Consider the following 25,472-nt stretch of genomic DNA (forward strand, 5'->3'; position numbering starts at 1 on the left):
AGAACTGGCTCTCCCCAACAGAAAGAGAAGAACTGGAAAGGGAAATGTCACACAACAACGAATTACACGAAGACGAACTGAGAGACGATGCCACAGAAGAAGACAGGGATGATGAGGTATTAAACAACGACACACGAAGAAATACCGAAGAAGTAACAGAGAGGACGGAATGGGTAGAAAAGATTAGACAATGGATGGAGCCAGATACAGAGAGAATAAAGATCCCCTCCATGAAAGCCTACAACACCAAGAAATTAAGGGAGAAAACAAGTGAGGTCAATGAAATAGTGGGCATAATACACACCACCAGTATCACAGAAACAAATAACTTGGCATATACAGGAGCAAGATTAGTAGCAGAACTGATGGGGATTCGAACACCAACACCACCAGCACAACCAACCCAACAGAAACCAAAACAGCAACCACCTTGGAAAAGGCGCCTGGAAAAGCAAATCATGGTGATGAGATCTGACTTGAGTCAAGTGAAAGAGATGGCAGAAAAAAGGCTAAGAAGCAAGAAAACAAGGGAGGAACTCAACGAAAAATACAAAGTACAAGAGAGGGGACTAAACAACACAATAGAAGATGTAAAACAGAGGCTTAAGGCCAAAGCACATAAAATCCAACGGTACATGAACAGGAATAAGGGATACCAACAGAACAAACTATTCGGAACCAACCAGAAGAGACTATACAGCCAACTAAGAGGGGAAGACAACCACCCAGAAATTCCTGAAGCCGAACCAAGTAAGAGACTCTGGGAAAACATATGGTATCACACAACAAACATGCAACATGGCTCCAGGAAGTCAAGGAAGAAGAAACAGGGAGAATAAAACAAAGATTCACAGAGATCACGACTGGCACAGTCATACACCAACTAAAGAAAATGCCCAACTGGAAAGCCCCAGGTCCCGATGAAGTCCATGGATACTGGCTCAAAAACTTCAAGGCCCTACACCCACGAATAGCAGAACAATTCCAGCATTGTATCTCAAATCACCATGCACCCAAATGGATGACCACAGGAAGAACATCCTTAGTACAAAAAGACAAGAGTAAGGGAAATATAGCCAATAACTACAGGCCTATCACCTGCCTACCAATAATGTGGAAGTTACTAACAGGTATCATCAGTGAAAGGCTATACAACTACCTAGAGGAGACAAACACCATCCCCCACCAACAGAAAGGCTGCAGAAGGAAGTGTAGGGGCACAAAAGACTAGCTCCTGATAGACAAAATGGTAATGAAGAACAGTAGGAGAAGGAAAACCAACCTAAGCATGGCATGGATAGACTATAAGAAAGCCTTCGACATGATACCACACACTTGGCTAATAGAATGCCTGAAAATATATTGGGCAGAAGAAAACACCATCAGCTTCCTCAAAAATACAATGCACAACTGGAATACAATACTTACAAGCTCTGGAATAAGACTAGCAGAGGTTAATATCAGGAGAGGGATCTTCCAGGGCGACTCACTGTCCCCAATTCTCTTCGTAGTAGCCATGATTCCCATGACAAAAGTACTACAGAAGATGGATGCCGGTACCAACTCAAGAAAAGAGGCAGCAGAATCAACCATCTGACGTTCATGGACGACATCAAGCTGTATGGTAAGAGCATCAAGGAAATAGATACCCTAATCCAGACTGTACGGATTGTATCTGGGGACATCAGGATGGAGTTTGGAATAGAAAAATGCGCCTTAGTCAACATACAAAAAGGCAAAGTAACGAGAACTGAAGGGATAAAGCTACCAGATGGGAGCAACATCAAACACATAGATGAGACTGGATACAAATACCTGGGAATAATGGAAGGAGGGGATATAAAACACCAAGAGATGAAGGACACGATCAGGAAAGAATATATGCAGAGACTCAAGGCGATACTCAAGTCAAAACTCAATGCCGGAAATATGATAAAAGCCATAAACATATGGGCAGTGCCAGTAATCAGATACAGCGCAGGAATAGTGGAGAGGACGAAGGCAGAACTCCGCAGCATTGATCAGAAAACCAGGAAACATATGACAATACACAAAGCACTACACCCAAGAGCAAATACGGACAGACTATACATAACACGAAAGGAAAGAGGGAGAGGACTACTAAGTATAGAGGACTGCGTCAACATCGAGAGAAGAGCACTGGGGCAATACCTGAAAACCAGTGAAGACGAGTGGCTAAAGAGTGCATGGGAAGAAGGACTAATAAAAGTAGACGAAGACCCAGAAATATACAGAGACAGGAGAATGACAAACAGAACAGAGGACTGGCACAACAAACCAATGCACGGACAATACATGAGACAGACTAAAGAACTAGCCAGCGATGACACATGGCAATGGCTACAGAGGGGAGAGCTAAAGAAGGAAACTGAAGGAATGATAACAGCGGCACAAGATCAGGCCCTAAGAACCAGATATGTTCAAAGAACGATAGACGGAAATAACATCTCTCCCATATGTAGGAAGTGCAATACGAAAAATGAAACCATAAACCACATAGCAAGTGAATGCCCGACACTTGCACAGAACCAGTACAGAAAGAGGCATGATTCAGTGGCAAAAGCCCTCTACTGGAGCCTGTGCAAGAAACATCAGCTACCTTGCAGTAATAAGTGGTACGAGCACCAACCTGAGGGAGTGATAGAAAACGATCAGGCAAAGATCCTCTGGGACTATGGTATCAGAACAGATAGGGTGATACGTGCAAATAGACCAGACGTGACGTTGATTTATAAAATCAAGAAGAAAGTATCATTCATTGATGTCGCAATTCCATGGGACACCAGAGTTGAAGAGAAAGAGAGGGGAAAATGGATAAGTATCAAGATCTGAATATAGAAATAAGAAGGATATGGGATATGTCAATGGAAATTGTACCCATAATCATAGGAGCACTAGGCACGATCCCAAGATCCCTGAAAAGGAATCTAGAAAATCTAGATGCTGAAGTAGCTCCAGGACTCATGCAGAAGAGTGTGATCCTAGAAACGGCGCACATATTACGTAAGAAAAGTGATGGACTCCTAAGGAGGAAGGATGCAACCCGGAACCCCACACTATAAATACCACCCAGTCGAATCGGAGGACTGTGATAGAGCAAGAAGAAAAAAAAAAAAAATAATATACCATTAGTAAAAATAATATTTATATTATTAATAATAATAACATAATAATAGTAGCAAACAGATACAAATGATAGTAGTAATGCAGATAATAAAAGCAATAAAGTATAGTACCATGAGCTGGACCGAGGCCTTTCAATATGGCCGCTCGTGGTCACAAGTTAGGCAGGGAGATCGCCACTCCAGTGATATGGTGAAAACTTATGTCCATGTATTTGTATTGGCACGAAAATATTATTGGAACGTCGCTCTCAACAGACGACCGACGTTTTTTCAAATTGGTAGTGTAGGCAATGGCGGGACTAGATTGTAGTTCTTAAGGGCCCATAGACGTTACGACCGGCGGATCAGGTTCCGTTCTGTCTCCGGCATCTGTGTTGCCCAATGCCCATAGACGTTCAGATTCACCTCAGTTTGCCGAAACCTGTTAGAGTGAGGACATGGCCGGGCTCCGTTCAATGATGACGCTATAAACCGCTCTTGCAGCTGAAACTAGAAACTCCCAGCGACAAAAGAGAGCCTGAATTGAACTATGGTTGAAGAAATGAAATGAATGATCTCACAATTGTTTATTTAATTAATTGAAACTTTACCCTGGTGACTAGTTCGATTACCTGGAGGAGCAGACCGACATGGAATTATTACATACAATAAAAAAAAAAAAAAACCACACACGACCAAAATCATCGTACGAGAGGTTGCTGGACTCACTTCGCTTAACCGCTACAAGTCGTTCCTTGGGGCATAATAATCCCAGAGGCATGAAAGCAATTATTCAAGTTATGCAAGACGAGTTTACAAAGGTAAACAGTAACTATATTGCATACACAGCATCTTTCATATTCTAGTGGTAAACAGCCTAGTGTAGGTGCAATAGGTCTAGAGTTCCGTTAAAGCAGACTAGGCCCTTAAACCTACGGTTCTGTACCCAAGTAAGAATTCAAATTTCAGATCTTTTCTACACCAAATTCTTTATTTAAACAAGGAAAATTTAAATATTATTGTAAGTATTGTCTTAAACTTAATTTTTGTGCGACAAATAACAATGTAATTTAAACAACAGTACTACTAATGCATACAGATATAGCATACAAACACAATACGTAAATACATAATATACTCATACACATTAGTATATATATATATATATATATATATATCTATATATATATATATATATATATATATAAAATATATTATATAAATATATATATATATATATATACAGTCTCAGTAATTAGGCGGCTACTTGGGAATCTTAGCTTGATGATAATAATGCCAAGACCAGGAAGAACATTCTTTATTTTACGAGCTTTCGAGGTTTAAAACCTCACCTTCAGGCTGAAAAATGACAAGGATGAGAAATCACAAAAAATTACATTAAATTGAATTGTCTTAAAAGCTTCAGTAAAAACATAAAATAAAACGAACATCACATACAAACTAAAAATTAAAAATTACGAAAAAACTAAAACAAACGCAACACATACAAAAACAGAAATAAAAATAAGACGAAAGGTAAACAAACTACCACACTCAAAAATATAATGGCTAACGACCCACTTTGTGCACCTACTATGAAACTATATGATAGCTAGATGAATATCGGACGAGTTGTTGTTCAATTCCGGTTTAATTTTCTTAATAAACAGTGACTCTGAAATTAAAAGGTCCAGCCTATTTGAGCAAAAAGACAGTACTCTAAAATCCAGGTGAGTGAAAGGATGGTCCTGTGCTAAACTGTGTTCCCTTATGGCAGAAAAAGGTGTGGTCTGCGATACGTGGGATCCAGTTCCCGCTGGCTTAGACACAGAATTTTGGAACACGGGTCTTTCTGTTAGAACTAGGTTTCCTCTTTCTAAACCACCCTTTTCTGCCATAAGGGAACACAGTTTAGCACAGGACCATCCTTTCACTCACCTGGTGTCTGATGAATACTTTAGCTGGAGAAGGAGAGATTTTTAAAATAAGCAAACTCACCTTTTTTTTCGGTGTCCAGTGAATACCACGGATACGGAGTGAAACAGATTCAATGATGCATGCATTTTTTTTCTTCAAAACCTAAATAATATATTTCATTGGGAGATAATTTTATTAACATCGGCCTAATCCCTCCACCACTCCCCCCACATCTCAGACTACTCGATGTGACTTCTCACTAAGAACGTCATCACGTGAAAGCATCACCAATAATAATGGTTACTTTAAGATTCCCCCCACCGACAAACGAAGCCTTAATATGCATGTTTATGAAATATTTTCTGCTTAAATTTACTTTATCTTTCATTCCCCAAGATATTTACATTCACTCGCCCTAGCTGTACGATTGTTACAGCCGTTAAAGAACAACCCTGATTAAAGCAATAGGTTTATATATATATATATATATATATATATATATATATATATATATATATATATATATATATATATAATATATCTGCAAGAGACTTAAACGAGAAAATCACCTTTCGTATTTCTTATCCTTTTAGCTACTTATAATATGCTTATGGTAGTAGGTCTAGCCACACATGTGGAACTAATTTTAATAAATTTTTATTTAGAAGAAATGAATAGCTACAGAAAGATCAACTTAAGAAAGCTTTTATGAAAGCAGGCCTTTCTTAATGTAATCGTCAGTTTTGACTCAGCTTTCCAACGTGTCCGGATGAAACAGGATGACTTGGAATAGCTAGGTCTGAGTAATTTATGTTAAGCAATTATGAAAAGGATAAGAAAAAAGGAGAACATGGCAAAAAAAATAAATAAAATAAAAATAAAATAAAAAATAACGAGAATACTCAAATAAAGCAGATTACTATAGATATTGTAGATTTAAATATTCAATCACATTATGTATCCGAAAGAGTATGCTGCTGACAATAGACCTAGGCTAATCATGTGTGAAAATCAGAAGTCAAATTTAGGCCCCCTAACTGTGTCATGCAAATGATTTTATTGACCATAGGACAAAATTAGTTTAATTACACATTGCTTTTAAAGAATATTGACGCCTTAATGTATTATTTATTGGCTGTAGGAGATGAAACGACGACACCCCAGTACAGTACGATACGTTGGGTCAAAACTCGAGCGGCAGCAAAGCCAACTTCAAAATGCATATGCTGTCACGAAGCTAGAGTTGAGAATAAAATCAGAATTCTTGGACTTATGGTTATATACTTCCTTACTTTGTATACGTTGAATAAATCTACGCAATTCTAATTTAATTTATCTCAAGTATAACACTTTAAAAGGAAAAATTTATTGGTATCCGTAAATAATCTGGCACCTGTATATGGCAATATTTCCATAACGAACAGTGAATTAAGAAACTACCCCATACTTCGTGAGCTGACTGTACTTTCGTGTACTTGTTACACATTTTCAAGGTACGATTGTAACTTGCATATGTTTTACAATTACACGAAAGTACTTGGTACTTAGTTTTTAATTTTCTCTCTTTTGTTGTGAACCTGCATACATACATACACACACATACATATACGTATATATATATATATATATATATATATATATATATATATATATATATATGTATATATATTATATATACGTTATCAAAGAAGATTCGGTTCCTTCTAGTACGTGTGATAAGCACTGGCAATACTGAATACATAATAAAGGAGGTTAAAAAAAGGGGAGGGGGTGTGTGGGTGGGCGGCCTTTTAGGTCCTGCAACTTACAGCAGTGTAATCTCTGGAATATGATCTTGTACGAGACAAAATCCCTCTCTCTGATACTTGTTATCCTGAGCCCACAAGTATTCTTGCAAAATTTGCATTATTATGTCTAGAGTTTCAAGTGGCAGTGTTCTTGGTCCACCGTTTTTTTTTTTTTTTTTTTTTTTTTTTTTTTGCAGTGCATAAAAGTGATATGGTTGTTGGCCTGGAAAAAAAGATTGTTCAGTATGCCGTTGATGCAACACTTGCGGGTGTAGTAAAGTCTCCACTTATGAGAAATGAAGCTGCCCTCAGCCTTAATCGAGACATGGATCATGGACCGGATCAAGGAGTGGTGTAGTCGGTGGGGCAGGAGGCTGAACTCCAATAAAACGAAAACACTCGATTAGCAGATCTCGTTTACATTTCCCAACCGAATTTCCCCTTCAGGTGGATGGAACTATGCTGAATGAGTCTGAAGCTTAACTATTTTAGGAGTAACTTTGACTCATATCTAACTTTTGAGAAACACCTAATGAAAGTTTCAGCAAAAGTGGTTCTTGGTGGTAGGTTTCAATCTCTTAATGTAGCAATTGCGACTTGGATCAACGACGGATGGTCTCTTGTTTGTCACTTTTAAATAAGTTGCATTTCAACAGAGATCTTTCATATCCACAATTGATCCCTGATCCATTTCTCTTCCGAGGGCAACAGGATTCGCTGAACAGCAGCACCGATATATAGTAAATGTGCCTCCCTGTCGACCTTCTCAGTCCCAGAGGTCCTTTATTCCTCCCACCGTTGGACTGTGGAACAACCTCTCAGGGGATGTGGTGCAGTTGGAACCGCAGAAGTTCAAGCGAAGATACAGTGCATTACTAGCATAATGTAATTCTTGTTGCATTTTAATATATTTATATAATAATTTCTTTTTTCTTTTTCAATAAATGAGATCTATTATTTCTGCATTTCCCTTTACTTCCTTCTCATGAACGAACACCTTATTCCTTGGAAGCTCGAATTTCAAATCAGTGGCCACATGGGCTGGTTCCATTTGAAAGCGTTTCATCTATTGAAAAATAATGATAATAATAACGTTGGCTATTTATTGGATTTCTCTTTAGCGAACAGCTCCATAGAAAACAAATGAATAAAGCCTACATAGGGAAAATGAACGCACACATACAAACCGAATGAACGGAGCCTCGCAAGAAGACTGACCAAAACCAGTCAGGCCTACTGATAAATGAAGTTGCTGCCTGAATGAAGCGTGATAAAGCACTTCCGTAACGCTTTCAAGACAAGCCAGTACATTATATGTTGTTGAAAAATAATAATATATATATATATATATAACTATATATATATATATATATCAATAATATACATATATAGTATATGTATATAAGTATAAATATGTGCAATATACACACATATATATTGGCGTATGTATACACACACACACATATATATATATATGTGTGTGTGTGTGTGTATTGTATGTATGTGACGTGTATTTATTTGTAGTGTAATGAGAACTTACAGTGAAACTTTTAAGCACCAATCTCTAAAGTTATGAACTAAATTTTATCATCAATCATATTCACCACTTACTCTTTTTATTTGCATTTCTGACCATCACGAGAATCTACACATAGTGTACCTACCGATGGAAGGGTTGTTGCAGGAATCGGAGCCACCCCACCCCGCCCCAAATGAGGAGAGCAAAGTCCCAAGACTTTATTAACTGCATAAAAAACCAGAATAACCAAAGGCACAAAATGAAACATTTCAATATAAGAATAAAACATTTATTTTTCCAGATATCAACAACATTGTTTTCTAAACTACTTTCCATATTATGTATTTCACACAAAGTGTTTAGAGGAATAAATAAATATTTCTATACCTTTCAGTTCAGAGTCGTGATGGCTAAAAGTGTTGTGTTAATAAGTTAATGTGTAAAGAACAAATACTATTTTCTAATGTCATGCTTTAAGTAAGCCATCGTATATTTTATAGTTCATTTATATATAATACTATCACAAGTTCTTTTAATATAAAAGATAACATGATCACAAGTTATTCCTCATGTATAAAAGTAAGTAAACACGTGCTGTAGTCTTAGATTATTTACACAACAGCATTTTCAAAGTTGCTTATCTAAAATTCTCCTACTACTGTGATACTGAACTCAACTGTAATATACTTACGAATTAATCAGACGTACACTTGTCATACAAAGCATCAAGTGTGTATGCTGTACACTCAAATATTCTACGGGACTTACACTGCATCTCTGATTAGAAAAAAAAAATAAAGAATCCTAATTCAGAGGCTGTCACTCAGCGCAGTCCGAAAAACTGCCTATAAACTACGAACAGGCCTATAGTCTACTGCCATAACAAACATATTGTGCAGCGCTTCAGGATGAAAACAACAGTGGAAGTCTTCTTCTTCTTCGATGACATTCGAATGGGAAAGTTGGGCCAGAGATCTTGAAAGGGAGTCTTGGGGCGCGACCCTCCTCTCAGTCAGTCAATCATTCGCGGTCGTTTCTTCCCTCCAAGATCGATTTTCATAATCGACAGAGAGAGAGAGAGAGAGAAGAGAGAGAGAGAGAGAGAGAGAGATGGGAGGGGGGGGGGGGGGGGGGGGGGTGGGGGGGGGGGGGGGGGGGGCGGCGGTTTCGTGGGAGCTTCATTGCCAACACCTGCAAGTGGAGAGGTGGAATTGTTATTCTCGAGGTTGACTGATATGTCCAGTCACTTTCCATTTTTCTTGTATATAACTAAGAAATTAAGCAATAATTATAAATAACATACATCACACTAGCTTTTGGTTTAACACTAACAGTGGGAGGAACTTAATAGCTATCATCTCTAAAATTGTATAAAATTTAAGGTCAAAACTAATGTGTTTTTTAGGTTCAACTTCATTTCTATTAAAATTTAACATCACCAGTAAACAAAGAGCCAAGATTTGCACAAGAAACCTAAGTGAATAAAGACAGTCTTTGCTTTAACATCTGAATACCGTTTCATGGAAAATTGTGAATCATTGAATTTTTTTACGGCATTAACTAATCCATAAATTTCAATAAATATAAATGCTACACATGCCATTAACTAAGCAGGACATGTTGCCTGTACATAGTTCAGTCGAATGAAAGCGATCCCTATTCATAAAGATCTTAGAAAAAAAAGAAGAACTTGCAATCAGGAGGAAAAAAAAAAAAGCACAAACAGGCAAGAGACTCACCGGGTGTGCTGATGAGAATTCGGGCGAGCGAGCGACAGGTGGACTAAGTATCCAGTGTCTTGGGAACTAACTTTCGGAAAAGCAGCCAGCTGGTTTGCGAGTGGTGTCACTTCCTCTGACTTACATCAAGTTCGTTTCCACATCCTCTGCGTCAGTGAGCTTCAACTACACCACATCACGTTTCGGTTTCGGTCAAAACTGGGGCATTTTTACTGTCTGATAACTACATTTGTCACCTTTGGGAGGCATCTGCCATCACTAGACACACATCTGGAGAGACCTGCTGGTACCACCACTACAACCACCAGGTCGATTCGGGTGGCCAAGGGGGGGTGAAAAGGTCAGATTTCGGCCCTTCTCTTCTTCTTCTCCTTCTTGCCAGGACTTCCGGCCGAGACGTTACAGGGCCTGAGCCCGTTATTTCTAAAAAAAACTTGGATGGCGTTGAGGGGGAGACTTTAGGGTGTGCTACCTTGGACGTCGTCCTCGAAGACGGAGTCGTCGCCGATCTCACTATCCTCCAGGCCCTCGAGTGGGAGCGCCAGCTTGTCCTCCAGATCACAGATGTAGTCGATGACGGCTTGAATGAGTTCAAGGCGCGAGATGGGACGGTCCTTCGGGCACTGCGGCACCAACTGTTGCAGGCGGTCGAGGTACATTAGGACCTGAGTCGCCTCAGCCTTGGCCTCGTGCTTCGTGATCTTGCCCTCCAGCACGCCCATGACAGCCTGAAGGGGAGAGACGCAACGCTGGGCCTTCATCTTTCGAGTTACTCGACGGGCAGAGAGAGGAAGAGAGAGATCGCTCACGGGTTACAGGACTCGTCAACTTCTAGCGAGGGAATACGGTATGTCGATGGACCGCCACGTATTTATGGATGGCCGCTCTCACACGCTCCGCCCATCCGAGGCGGCAGGTGGGCGGGGTGGGTGGCAGCTGGGGCTGCCTTCTCACGTAACACAAACGCACGAACGTTCGCATATTCATACAAACGTACAAACAAGCGCTCGTCTATGAAAGAAAAACAATTTCTTCATTCATTCATACTCCGCTTGTTGATGGTTTTCGTTGTTTACGTTCTGTCTCCGAAGGGGCGCTCAGAAGATGCAATGCGTCTCTGGCAATGTCGATGTAGAGGATCTCTGAAGGTTATCCCGTATTTAGGGTCCATCTGCTGTCTTTCTCTGTCACCAGGTGTTCTTTTGCTTTCGACACCAACTGCCTGAACTAACCTATTACCTTTTCAGCTGCCCCTGGCGGAGTCTGGAAGTTTTGACACTAATCTAGGGAACTGCTGTGGGTCTGTGCTGGAATCGAGCTGCTGATAAGAAACCCGAAGGCAAAAGTTTTAGCTCTCACGATTTGCAGGCGGGGGAAGAAGTAAAAGAAGAGGAAGAAGAAAGTTCTCATGGACACGTCCCTTCTTCCCCCCGCCCCCTTTCCCCAGTTCCTACCCCATACCTTCCTTCCACCCTATTTGGCCCCTTACAACGAAATACCACCACCCTTCCCTCCCTCCCTCTCAAGCCAACCCTCTCTCTCTCTCTCAATCGGCCAACAGATGTTTTCGTCCCCAGCGGGCCACCCTAGACGCACCGCTCCGCACAGCCGTACGTCTTTCTCACAGTCGACGTCGACGATGCCATGACCTATGCTTGACTTCCTTTGGAGCCTTGACATTACACATGGCTGCATTTGGTCTGCTCCGATCTGCCCGCTTTTTTTTTTTTATTTCTTATTTTTAAGATACAAGAGTTTTTCATAGTTCTCACAGTGAACCTCCTTAGAATAAGGGCATGTCAAACCTGCAGATGTTAGTTTGCGAATGAGCCTAAATTTATCTCAACGGAACTTGGAACTTTAGGAGTTATATATCTATCTATCTACACACACACACACACACACACACACACACACACACACATATATATATATATATATATTATATATATATATATATATATATATATATATATATATATATTTACCCACACAAAACAAACAAATATTCGCCTTCCATAAGAGGATTGCTCCCGAGTTAGAAATTACACAACAATCATTATTACATTGTCCATTATATATATATATATATATATATATATATATATATATATATATATATATATATATATATATGTGTGTGTGTGTGTGTGTGTGTGTGTGTGTGCGTATGTATGTATACTCATCATATTAATGTCTGACTACATAGGCCTATATCAACAGATGGAAGCTATCTCATTTGAATAATTTTCCAAATATTCAGAGAAACCATAGCACACTTCACGACCAACACGAACCACCAGAGTCCATTATGAAATTTTTTCAGAGTCCATTAAGAAATTTTTGCCAGTTGTTTGTTTCTCACAACAACAGATCGGCCGGAGCGTTGTTTCAAGGAAAAGGAAACTGCATTTCACAGCTGCTGACAGTCTCTTTTCCACCTGCTTGCTTGCTGCTACTTGCGAGCTTATTCGATGCTGCAACTTGCAACTTTTATTAATGGCGGCTTCCGTTCTCCTCGCCGATGACTTCCAGCACCCTTCCTTTGACGAGAATAGTTTTTCCTAGTAAAAGAATGAAGAAGAAGGAAACAGAATCTAAAGAAGAAAGAAACAGAATCTAAAGAAGGAAACAGACGCAGAAACACATGTGATAAACATTCTCTTATCTAATGGATGTTCGGCCTAAAGCGTTGTCATATACGATCACTCCTTGAAGCTGAGTCATACTTTTGTAAACTTTTTAATTCGCCTTTCTGTTTCCGTTAGAATTGTGCATTATCCGTTATCATCACGTTTTCCGGCTCATCCCTTAAAAGTTGGTTTCATCGTACAACAAAATTCTCCTTCAAATATCTAAAATAGCTATTAATCATCTGTGTGCGCATCGTCAATTCAAGGCCTATACATTTCCTGTAAGTTTGCATTATCTTCCCATTTGCTAATATTTTCTCTTTCCATTCAAATCCTGTCTGTCTGTCTAACCAGAGCCGCGTCGTGACGTCCTCTCCAACACAGAGGGTTGCACCTGCGTCTCTCGAAACCATCTGATGCGTTCTGGGACTTACTGACATGATGGGTCTCTCCCTCTCCCTGGTTTACTCCCTCACTCATCCCTCACCAGTGGTTTCTCATGCATCTGCTGTCTCTCTCTTCTAACAGCAAGTCTCATGTTCTGTTCTCATGAAGTGGACTTCTCATTGTATTCCATCTCTCATAAACGGAGAAGTCAAGGGCAGTTTAGGAAAGCAGTGAGGGTTGGAGGGTTTTCTCAATCGGCGAGTCTAGGTTGGAGCCAAACTCGATCAACCGAACGACTTTCCACAGAACCCTAAATTCGTTACACGAGGACCCCTGGGTCCCGGGATTCGACGACGACGACTGACTGATTGATTTACGCTTATCAAAAACTAGCGCACACATCTAGGTTACTATCGCCTTAACAAATATACATGGAAACTAAAATGAAATATAATAAATGAATTTAAAAGAATTTTCATAAAAAGAAATATTTCATTCATATCAGTAAATACACATATACTATACCGTTGGACTATGGAACATCCTCCCTCCCAGAGGATGCCCATCAATTGTAGCTTCAAAAAAGAGGCAATATATTACTACCCCAAAACAATTCAAATAGTATTTTAACATTCAACTTACATTTGTGTTTATTTATTTATTTTTTATATTTGTTTATTTGTTAATTCATCTATTTTCCTAATAACTGATCTTCTCTTTCTGTACCTCACATTACCTTCTGTTACTTCTTTCGAATGAACACCAGAATATTCTTTGGTTCATCTTCTTCTAATAATAATAATAATAATAATAATAATAATAATAATAATAATATAGACACATGCAGCCGTGTCTCGTATTTCCGCTTTCTTAAAGACTGTTTCCAGGCAGGCAGCTGTCAGAATGAAGCACAGACACACAATAAACACCTGGATATCAGGACACAACATCTGCTCTAGATAAATACGTTACAGACGCACACATACAGCCATGCAGGCACCTACTTCTTATTAACACCTGCCTTCGGAGGACTACAGCAGCCATCAGGCACTTACAAAAACACACCCTGCATCGTTCCCCACACCCGCCCCCCCCCCTCCCCCACCCCCCCCGTCCCCTACCCCTCCCACCCCTCCCCCCCCCCCCCAACCCGAAAAAAAAACAGCTGCCATCAACGACCCCTCATCAATACGTAGATGCATCTGTCACGGACTTTTCAAGTTTTAGGTTTAACTGTTCGGTAAGAAGCCACATATACCTTGGCCTCCACCTCTCTCTCTCTCTCTCTCTCTCTCTCTCTCTCTCTCTCTCTCAAAAGAAAATCAAAAGTGAAAATATTTTGAAACTAAATACTCCCTTTTTATCAGTTCATTGTGGTACTGGATATTTTAATTCGTCGCAGAATATTATCGTCTTTTCTGCCTCTCTCTCTCTCTCTCTCTCTCTCTCTCTCTCTCTCTCGTGTATCACTCGCTTGCTGTTGCCCGCTCGTCAATGTAATAAACACCCCCATGACCCGAGCGGCTGTCCAACTACACACACACACACACACGAACACACACCTGCACTTTCCTGGCCCTCTCATTACATCATGTCGTCGCTGAGGTCCCTCCGGAGACATGACGCCGCGCGGCGAGAAAGACTTCCCACGCCTCCCCCCTCCCCCAACCACCGCCTCCTCCTCCTCCTCCTCCTCTTTCAATTTTCTAATTTCTTCCTTTTTCTCCTCCTCTTCTCCTCCTCCTTCTTCAACTAGTCCTTCTCAAAATTCTTTCCCCTCCTCCTTTTTCTCCTCATTTTCCTCCTCCTCCTCCTCCTTCTCCTCCTCGAACTTCTCCTCTTCCTCCTACTCCTTCCTCTCCTATTCCTTCTCCGCCTTCTTCTTTTCCTCCTCCTCTCCCTCCTCATTCTTCTTCTTCTCCTCTTCCTCCTATTCCTTCCTCTCCTATTCCTTCTCCGCCTTCTTCTTTTCCTCCACCTCCTCCTTACCCTTCTCCTCTCCTTCCTCATTCTTTTCTTCTTCCTCATTCTTCTTCTTCTCCTCCTCCTCCTCTCCTATCCCTTTTCTTCCTTCTTTTTCTCCTCCTCCTCCTCTCCTATCCCTTTTCTTCCTTCTTTTTCTCCTCCTCTCCCTCCTCATTGTTCTTTCTTCCTTATTTTTCTCATCCTCTCCCTCCTCATTCTTCTTATTCTCCTCTTCCTCCTACTCCTTCCTCTCCTATTCCTTCTTCTCCTCCTCCTTTACCTCCTCCTCTTCCTCCTCATCTCCTCCTTGTGTTCTTCCTCTTTCTCCCTCAAACATGGAATTACCTCCCTGAGAACATCGAAACCACTTGAGTTTAGACTTCGATTGTGATTCAGTAAATCCCAGTTTGCGAAACCTTGGAAACCCGAGAAGAAGAAGAAGAAGAAGAAGAGGAAGAAGAGGAAGAAGAAGCTGTCTGAAACAGAAAGGAAGGTCGTTGGGTGATGTGGAGCGAAGCGATTTGGGCGTCGTAGTTGTGGGTGGTTGACTGAGGAGATCACGTGAGATGCAGGAGGAAGGTCTTGAACGCCCCTTTTCAGTTTCCCTTTCCTCGAACGACGTATAAACACCTCCGCTAGGCGTTCATTACTGCTCGTGGTGTACGCTCAACAAGGCCACCTCAGCAGATGATGGATTGGAGGTTTTTGTCCTTCCTCCTAACCTACTACCATTGCTGCCTAGCTATGGGGTCCATAGATCCGCGCTGGGAGGAAAGACCCGATTATACTTTGTCAGAAACTGATAGCAGGTTTCACGTCGAGTGTGGTGCATTTCTTAATGAAATTCAACACCAAACAACTTTCAACTTGCATTTACTAAATGATTGAAGGTAAGACAGATGTGGCATGAGAGGGAACGTTTTATCTACAACTTGTGTTCTAATAAATATTTCTCTTGCATTTTTATTGATTGATTAACATATGTTTTTGTCATATCTGATCTCCTCTTTCTGTATTTCCCATTTTTACCTTCTGTTACTTCTTTTCAATGAACACCACGTTCTTTGAAAGATGGAATTTCAAGTCAATGGCCCCTGTGGAGGGCTCGTTCCGTATGCATAGCATTCATCCTCTGAATTAATAATAATAATAATAATAATAATAATAATAATAATAATAATAATAATAATGTCGAGTGTTTTCTGTGGCAAGTTGGTGGGAAATATATCGCTTACAACCAGGACAAATCAAACATGTGTCCTACGCTAATAAGAGTTCTAGAAGTTGAAGGAGAGGCTTCTTACGAAATATGACCGATCCTTTATGTGATGAACATTATCAGTAACTTTCTAACACTGGGAGGTAGAATGGAATGGAATATAAGATTGGGGCCAAAGGCCAAGCGCTGGGACCTATGATGAAGTCATAGAGCGCCGACAGGGAAATTGAGAGTAAGCAGGTTTTCAAGGTGTGACAGGAGGAAAACTTCTCAGTTGCACTGTGAAACAATTGTTAGGAGAGGGTGGAAAGTCAGATGGAAGAAATAGAATATGAACGGAGGTAGCTACAGTAAAATGAATGAAAGGGGTTGCAGCTAAGGGACTGCAAAGAACCTTCAGTCATGCCTACAGCGCTCCGCGTGAGGTGCAGTGACGGTGTTACCTCACTATACGGGTCAACACTCGAGAATGGGATGAAAATGGGAATCATGGAAGACGTAACATAAACTGAGAATGAAATCAAAACTTGAAAGAGGGAGGAAAAACTCAGGGATACATCTTCAACGGGGAAGTCTAAACTGAAAAGCAACAGAGTACCAAAATATCAACGGAATGAATGTTCTCTTAACCGTAAGTAAAATATCACAGAGAAAGAATGATGAGCTTATGCATAGCATATTTATAACCTACAAATGCATTTTGATCCGTCATATGATAAAAGCGTCATGGGACGGTGTGCAGCTGCAGCATCATTCAAATCCGGCTGAGAATCAACGCCAGATCCAGATCCCTTTTCAGGAAGAATTCTGCCGATGTAGAGAATAATAATTATATAATCTATGTGAATCAGCTTCTGAAATTTGAATTCTAGGAGCGAAATTTCACATTACTGTGCAAGACAGAAAGTATCCCTAAATGAATGCAATGCAATATAAACTTAAACATTTAAAAAAGAGTAACGACTTAAGATAACCAAACGTGGCGTGACTTCTTCATTCAGAGGCAGAACAGAGAGTCACCACGGCCTCGTTCAGTGGAGTCAATTACAAAGCAGATTACAGTCCAGTAGAATCACCCAAAGCGGAACTATGTCCAGCAGAAACCGACAAATCGAAGCAAGTCCAGTCGACATAGAAAAGTCAGAGTCAAAGTCCAGTAGGTAAATGTAGGTATTAACCGCAGCAGCAGTTCAGAAAGCAAGACCAGTCGACATAGAAAGTCCAAAATAAAGTCTAATGGAAGAAGTAGATCTAAGCTAAAGCAAAGTTTTAAAGTTAAAGTCCAGGGAATCGTAACTCCATTGCGGAATCCTCCTCCTCCGGAGAAGGAATAAAATGCGGGAGGGAGGCGATGAAGTCTGTCTCTCATGACTTGAAACATCCGCAATCGATCCGCAGAGGGAGGAAGTGAAATGTCAGGATCATTTTGTGTGCAATGCAAAATGGAAGGGGGGCGAGGGCGGGGTGGGGAGTGGGGTTTCTTTGTTAAACAATGCAACCGACTTTTTGACCTGAAAGTTTACGTTGATCGTTGGGAATAATCTGTTCAGGTCCTGATAGTGGGAACGTTGGATAATTGATCGATTATGGATTATAGAAGACGGGATTCCTTCCTTTTGGGATCATCTGATCAGGCCTTGATTGTGAGAACGTTGAATAATCGACATATTTTTAAGTCTTACAAAAGGAAGAATGTCTTCTTTATGGAACTGGTACATAAGATTTAGGACAACGGCCAAGTTGTAAACAAAGGGAAGACCTCCAAGCAGTTGCACTGTGAAGCATTTGTTAAGGGAGTCTGGGAAGTAAGTTGGAAGAAAGAGAATATAAATGGAGGTAGAGTAAAAGGAATGACAGGAGTTGCAACTAGAGACCATAGGGACGCTACAAAGAACCATGATTAATGCCTAGAGTGTACCACGTGAGGTGCACTGACGGCACTATCCCACTACGGGGGATGTTCATCTCTATATATATTCCATTGCGATATATGCACTCAAATAGGCAGAGCAGATATATACTAAGAAGTTTATTGCACTCAGCGGATCTGTTGTAATTTGTTATGGCATCTGTGTTAATATCCTACTTGAATAATGAGATCTGTGCTATACACTTTCATTCAGTGGAAAGATGCCTGATTTCCTTTCGAAAATGTAAACGTTTCCTTTCTACACAATGTATTAATAGAGAAATATATATATATATATAATATATATATATATATATATATATATATATATATATATATAGAGAGAGAGAGAGAGATAGAGAGAGAGAGAAGAGAGATTTACATATAGCATATGTCTACCCATGATCTGATATATATATATCTTAATATATATATATATATCTAATATATATATATATATATATAATATCTATATATATATATATGTATGTTGATTGTTAGGTGTGTGTGTGTGTGTGCAGAATCTCACTGGGTCATTTTTACCAGATGCATATGAAATGTAATAGCTACAATGACCTCTTAACTTCTTAAATTCTTTGCTCTTTCCCGCTACCGGAAATCATGATCTCTTCAAATTACTTTGTGGCTATTACAGTTTCATATATATATATATTATATATATATATATATATATATATATATATATATATATATATATATATATATTAATATATATGGACTAAGTATCTACGGAAGTCTTCGTAATTTATAAACATGTTCATTTAATTAACTACGAAAGACTACCATACATATCCTAGTCATCTTTGTAAGCCAGAGAAACGCAATACAAACACCACGAAGAATCGCGTCATACCCACAGGGATCCCTTTCCTAAAGGGACAGCTCTCCGTTCACGATAAAAGTGCTCTGACATTTGGAAAGACGCCGATAAGGGAGAAATGTACCGACAACCTCTCTCTTTCTCTCTCTCTCTCTCTGTTTCTAACGGCTTCTCTCTCTATCTCTTATGGCGTCTCTTTCGCACACACACTCTCTCTAATGGGTTCTTTCTTTTTCGCTCTCTCTCTCTATAATGGCTTCTCTCTCTCTCTCTCTCTCTCTCTCTCTCTCTCTCTCTCTCTCTAGGTAACGTGCCCCTAGTTTACATAAAAGGTCCAAGAGAAGAGCCAGGAAATTATAGTAACTCTGTCTAACGTCGGTCGTTTGTAAAATGTTTTAGTCCATAATTGCAGATCAAATTGTCGATCACATTGATAGAGACAACTTGTTCAGACAAACAGATCCTGCCTATCAAACCTCATGGAATTTTTTCATAACATGCTCGGTATTTGCGACAGCAGTAGAGCAATAAATATATTCTACTTAGATTTCCAAACAGACTTTAACAAAGTTCCACACAAGAAACTAATGGCAAAAGTTAGAGCTTTAGAAATTGTAGGAGAAATAGAGCCGTAGTAAACGGTGAAGTCTCCAAATGGTCAGATGTGACAACCGGAGTTCCTCAGGGTTCTCTCCTTGGCCCTCACTCCATTTTTCATTTACATTAATGACATTGATGTAGGCTTAACTAGCACGATAGCCAAATTTGCAGATGGCACAAAACTAGGTGGATTGCAGTAGACCCAAAATGCAGTGGAAAATTTAAGAAATGATCTAAAGAAAATAGGAGGGTGGTCAAAAAGATGGCAAATGCCTTTTAACTTGGAAAGTATAAAGTGTTACAAATAGGGACAAAAACAACTGCTTGGGAATGGCATAAATAGTCTAGAACAAGAAGAGGACCTTTGAGTCATTATTACCAAGGACTTAAATTCCACAAAACAATGCATTAAAGCTGAAAAGAAGGCCCATAAACCAGTGGAATACATAAAGAAGCAGTTCAAATGCAGAAACAAGGAAACGATGCTGCAGCTCTACACATCAATAATTAGACCTCATCTTGAATATGCAGTACAGCTTTGGTCACCAACACTAAGAAAGGACATAAATAGATTAGAAGGGGTAAAAAAGAGCCACAAAGTTAATTCAATCTGTCAGGCAAATAGGTTACCAAAGACCTACAGAGCCTGAAAATATATGGCTTAGAAACACGACGATGACAACTAATACGGACATTCAAAATACTGAAAGGCATAACAAAAGTAACCTATTTACGTTAATGGCTTCTCTCTCTCTCTCTCTCTCTTATGACTTCTTTCTCTATCTCTCATGTAATACACACACGCACACTCGCTATCCCTCTGTGTAATCGCTTCTCTCTCTCTCTCGCTTTCTCTCTCTCTCTCTCTCTCTCTCTCTCTAATAGCTTCTCTCTTTCCATGATCTAGTACACACAAACACAACCACACACACGCACTCTCTCTCTTTAATGGCTTCTTTTCCTATCTCTCTCTCTCTCTCTCTCTCTCTCTCTTCTCTCTCTAATGGCTTCTCTCTCTCCCATAATCTAATATACACACACAAACACACACTCTATTTAATGGCTTCTTTTCCTCTCTCTCTCTCTCTCTCTCTCTCTCTCTCTCTCTCTCTCTAACTAATACACATACACAAACTCAGCGTGAAAAGGGCACTATATAATAAGGGGCAAAAGATGGTCAAGAGGGGCATCGTCGCTGGAAACAAAAAAAGGCAAGAAAAAAAAAAAAATGGCGAATCTCTTCAAGGAGAGGAGACATGACCTCTGCTGGGAAGAGCCAAGGAGGGCACAGGGTTTGAAGGGCTCGAGAAAAGCATGCAGGTGAACACCTCTTCTCTTCGTCTCCTTTCCATTCAGACGGGAAAGCTGGGGCGCCGCTGCAAAAGCAAAGTTTCAACCCTGAACCTGAACCTTAGGAGGAAGAAGGAGCTGTTTCAAAGACAAGGTCCGACTACTACTATTACTACTACTACCACAACTTCTTCTTCTTTTGCTTTAATTTCTTCTGCATAGAATGAACCTGATCCTTAAGAGGAGTTAGAGGAGAGAGGAACCGTTTTAAAGGCAAAGCTGGACAATACTATCACTGCTACTACTACTACTACACTACTACTACTACCAACTTCTGCATAGACTGAAGTGGGACTTGATGACGTTATGTGTGAAGGACGAACTCGAGCATAAATATACGAACGAGAGAGGAGGCCTGGACAAAAAAAGTTGAGTAAGATCAAGAAAAAAAGGTTAATTCATTTCCTTTTCTTTTTCTTTAGGTCTGAGGTTCTGTCTCGAGGAAGAGGGCAAAAGTGGTGAATTTATATTTGTCTATATTAGGGAAGTTCAGAAGAAGAATGGAACCAAGAAGACCATCGTCCTTTTAAGGAACAGGGTGTGGGGTGGGGTGTGATCTTGGTGGTGGAGGGGTGAAGAGAATCAGGAGAGAGAGAGAGAGAGAGAGAGAGAGAGAGAGAGAGAGAGAGAGAAAAGGTCTGATTGAAGGAGAGGTGGGGAGAGGAGAGGGTGGGGGGCGGTTGGTTTACTAGAGTCAGGTGGTACAGGGATGGAGGAGGGATAATCGCCCGTGATAATCGCAGCTCCCCCTTCCCCTACCCCCAAACATAAAGGAGGAGGGGGGTTAGGGGTTCAGGATTCAGCTAATGGCGCTGCCACCAGCAGGCAGCAGCGCGTTGGTGGCCCAATGACTAAGTTTGGGCCTCCAAGTGGTCCACATGCCTATGCCACATTACCTATGCATAACACATGGGAACATACGCAGGCTTCAGGGGCTGTGCACTTCTCCGGGGTCCGTAAGCGACGAAGGGCGACGAGACCGAAGCGTAAATGACCGGGGACCGATTCGGTCTTGGGAATCGAGGGGCGGAAGTGTCGTCATTCGCGACTCTTCGGAAAACGAGGTTGTCAGTCCATGCTCATTTATTAATATGAAAATGCTCTAATTCTCCTTCGTCGCCGCTGTCAGCTATTAGGTTTCGGCCGAGAGGCTCCTCCGGTTTGCTCGTTGTTGCAAGACGAAGACGTTGCTTAGCAACAGGGCCGTCTATTGCAACGTCCCAAGGAGACTTTGAGAAAGGATTGTGTGTGTTATTATAATCACGCAGCTAACAACTGACACGTGACATTCACACTCACACAAGATTAGCAAGAAGAAGAAGAAGAAGAAAGTTAAGACTTGTGAACAACAATCCCCCGGACATCATGAAAGATGCACTCTAGTGTTTTGGACTCAAAAATGAAGGAGAAAACGGCATGACGATCGCTATCTCGAACCATGATTCAGTCATAAGGTGGCGAACGTTACCAGCTGTTTGTGTTAGTGCACGCAAAAAAACGGGGAGAGAGAGAGAGAGAGAGAATGAAATATCGAAAAATATATTATTATTGACTGACAGTTTCCCTTGAGAAAGAGAGAGAGAGAGAGAGAGAGAGAGAGAGAGAGAGAGAATGGGATGGACAGCTGTTACTAGGTGTGTTCAGCTGAACCAGCTGTCATGGGACGTGAGAGATTTTGTTGGTAACCGAGGAAGGTATACACAAGCGTTTAGTTTTGACAAGGATGAACAGGCATGTCTTTGCTTTTACGTGATAATGAGCATCTATTCTCTTCAGTGTGGTCAGTTGTTACTTTGAATTTCTGAAGTAAAATGGTCAACGTGGAATTTCAAATTGTGTTAACAATATTTAATGGGTTAGTTGTACACATGCATACGTACACACATCAGATATGTAGCAAAATACACCAAACGCAGAAACGCATAATATGGAAAAACTTACACAATCATACACGAGAATCTTTGCCACAAAACAAATTAAATGCTGACCGTTTACGTCTTTATACTTAATCATAATACATGTAGACAACACCTGATAGCATTTACACCCAGAGTATCATTGTACCCTGTGGTAAAATTGCACACACACACACACACACACACACACACACACACACACATATATATATATATATAAGTAGACTGATCATACATACATACATAAATACATACATGCATGCATAAAAACTTACATTCGTACTTTAAATCACAAGCATTCATTTGCTTAATACTCCTCGATGCTCCAGTTGTAGATAATTTGCCACCTACCTGAGGATGTTAACATATACATAGTATCTATTTCTTTCACTTATAAATAACCAAAACCCTTTGTTAAAGTTCCCTGTTGGAGGTCCTCGTCTTCTCGTCTGTCTCATTTTTGCTTTACACTTCTCTGTCAATTTTGCGAACCGCCTGAAGGTCCTCCTCCTGTCTGCGATACTTCCTGTCATCAAGTCTGTTCGTGTTTTGACGAACTGGTGTATCCTTTTCTTTTCTTTTTTTGAGTTTTGCAGGGAAAGTGTCTCAGTTTTCGATACTGTATAACATATCAAAATCTCGGCTATCTGCGTTGTCCCATTTTTCAACTAAATTTCCGCGAAAGATGATCTGCTTAGAAGCTCTGAGTGACATCGAAACCTTGGAATCCTATTTTCTGGGAATGAGGAAAAAATTTCTGGCGTCTCTCCGTCAAACTCGGGACTAAATCTGTCCGTGTTCGCGGCGTTTGCAAGGTCTGCACCCGCCTGTCTTCAGCTTTCTTCCACTCCATTACGTCGGACTGTCTGTCTCTTTGTCCATCACGTCTGTCTGTCAGTCTCCCCCCCAACCTCCCCTCCGAAATAAAATTCAGGGGCGGTCCTCGTTGAGAGAGTGAGTCGGAAAAATCGAGGGATTCCGGGGACGATTCGCAGCCTTAAGAAGTGTCTCTCTTACGAAGGAGACACCCAAAAGACACCCCGCCCCCCGCCCCTCTTCTCACGCCATAGAAGGACCGACCTTTCCCAAAAGGACCGCCATTCGTTTACAGCCATCCGGGGACAAAACCGACACGTCCACTGGGTGTTGTTTTCCCGAGGCGGAAAAAATCAAAAGATGGACAAGAGAGACAAACAAAGGTCCGCCCATCTTTATTTTCTTATAATCTTTAGCGCTAATAGTACGTCCTCCACAACAGGGTCTAGTTGCTTACATTTGAGTATCGAGAAAGTATTGTTCTTTCGTCTTTTTATCAGAGTTGTCACAGTGACATACATAACGCTTGTATCCAGGAATTCTCTCGTGTTGCATGGTCTATCGAAATGTCCATCTCCTGGAAAATAGATACTGTAGTAGATTCACGTCAACCGCGCATTTGATGTCTTCAGAACGAAATAAATAAACAGAACAACAGAAACGAGTGGAGAAACATCGTTGTTTTACGCATACTATAGTAGATTCACATCAACCGTGCATTTGATGTCTAGGCCTGTCCCTTACGACGTTCCTGATTGGCTGTTGATAAGCTAGTCACAGGGCTGGAAACTCTCAGCCTCTCGAGAGAGTTCACATAGGCAGGATGCATGTTCCACCTCTCCTGGGGGATACTTTTGAATGACATATCCCTCAGGAGAAGTGGAATATAGATCCTACCCATGTGAACTCTCTCGAGAGACTGAGAGTTTCCAGCCCTGTGACTAGCTTATCAACAGCTTATCGTAAGGGACAGGCCTAGACATCAAATGCACGGTTGATGTAAATCTATAATAGTATATTATGTAAAACAACGATGTTTCTCCACTCGTTTCTGTTGTTCTTTTTATTTATTTCGTTGAAGAAAATTATACGTTCCATTCATTGCCTTGTGTGCTTTTTGCACTGGATAGGCTACTGTGTTCATGCTGAATAAAAAATACCAAAAACATAATAACAATTAATTGAAAAAAACGATCTCTTTTTATTCATCCTTCCTTTTGGATGCCGAAGAGTAAAGACAAATCACGAAAAAACTCGTCTGAATCCACACGAAGCCTTCGTCTTCTGCAACTCAAGGCAACAGTAAAATGATCCCCACACGGAAGTTCCACAGCTCTTAAATAAACGGATCCCCACACGAATGTTTCCCAAGCTCTTGAGTAAACGTTGCCTATCTCTTAAATAAATAAATCCCCACATGAACGTATCCCAACTAGCTCTGAATTAAACAGATCCGCATACGAATGTTCCCTAGTGCTCTTAAGGAAATAGATCTCCACATGAATACTCCATATTAGCTCTTAATTAAACAAACCCCACACGAATGTTCCCTATCTCTTAAGTTAATAGACCTCAACACGAATATTCAAAAACTCTTGAGTAAATATTCTAAGTCTCTTAAATAAAGAGATCCCTACACGAACGTTCCCAGGATCTCGGGATTTTGAGCAAAACCCAACGGCGGAAAAGGAGAAGGAAGGATCTCGCCTAGTTTGTCTTTCCTTGGACGCCCGCTCCCGCCCTATCGTC

At 40.6% G+C, this 25,472-nt stretch overlaps 1 protein-coding gene across 1 annotated transcript; it reads right to left on the bottom strand.

Annotated features, from left to right (window-relative positions):
• Positions 1-8,641: 8,641 nt before the first annotated feature.
• Positions 8,642-11,382, bottom strand: LOC135202413 (protein extra-macrochaetae-like). Its single transcript, XM_064231806.1, has 2 exons — positions 10,088-11,382; positions 8,642-9,539 (listed from the first exon to the last, which is right to left on the bottom strand). Exon 1 carries the CDS (start codon positions 10,846-10,848, stop codon positions 10,546-10,548), a length of 303 nt encoding a protein of 100 aa, XP_064087876.1. The 5' UTR covers positions 10,849-11,382; the 3' UTR covers positions 8,642-9,539; positions 10,088-10,545.
• Positions 11,383-25,472: the final 14,090 nt, after the last annotated feature.

This window comes from Macrobrachium nipponense, chromosome 30 (assembly GCF_015104395.2).
Source record: "Macrobrachium nipponense isolate FS-2020 chromosome 30, ASM1510439v2, whole genome shotgun sequence".
Lineage (NCBI taxonomy): Eukaryota > Metazoa > Arthropoda > Malacostraca > Decapoda > Palaemonidae > Macrobrachium > Macrobrachium nipponense.

What these genes read in the sequence shown, in the direction of transcription:
- LOC135202413 (XM_064231806.1), bottom strand. Translation starts at nt 10,848, where the DNA reads ATGAAGGCCCAGCGTTGCGTCTCTCCCCTTCAGGCTGTCATGGGCGTG.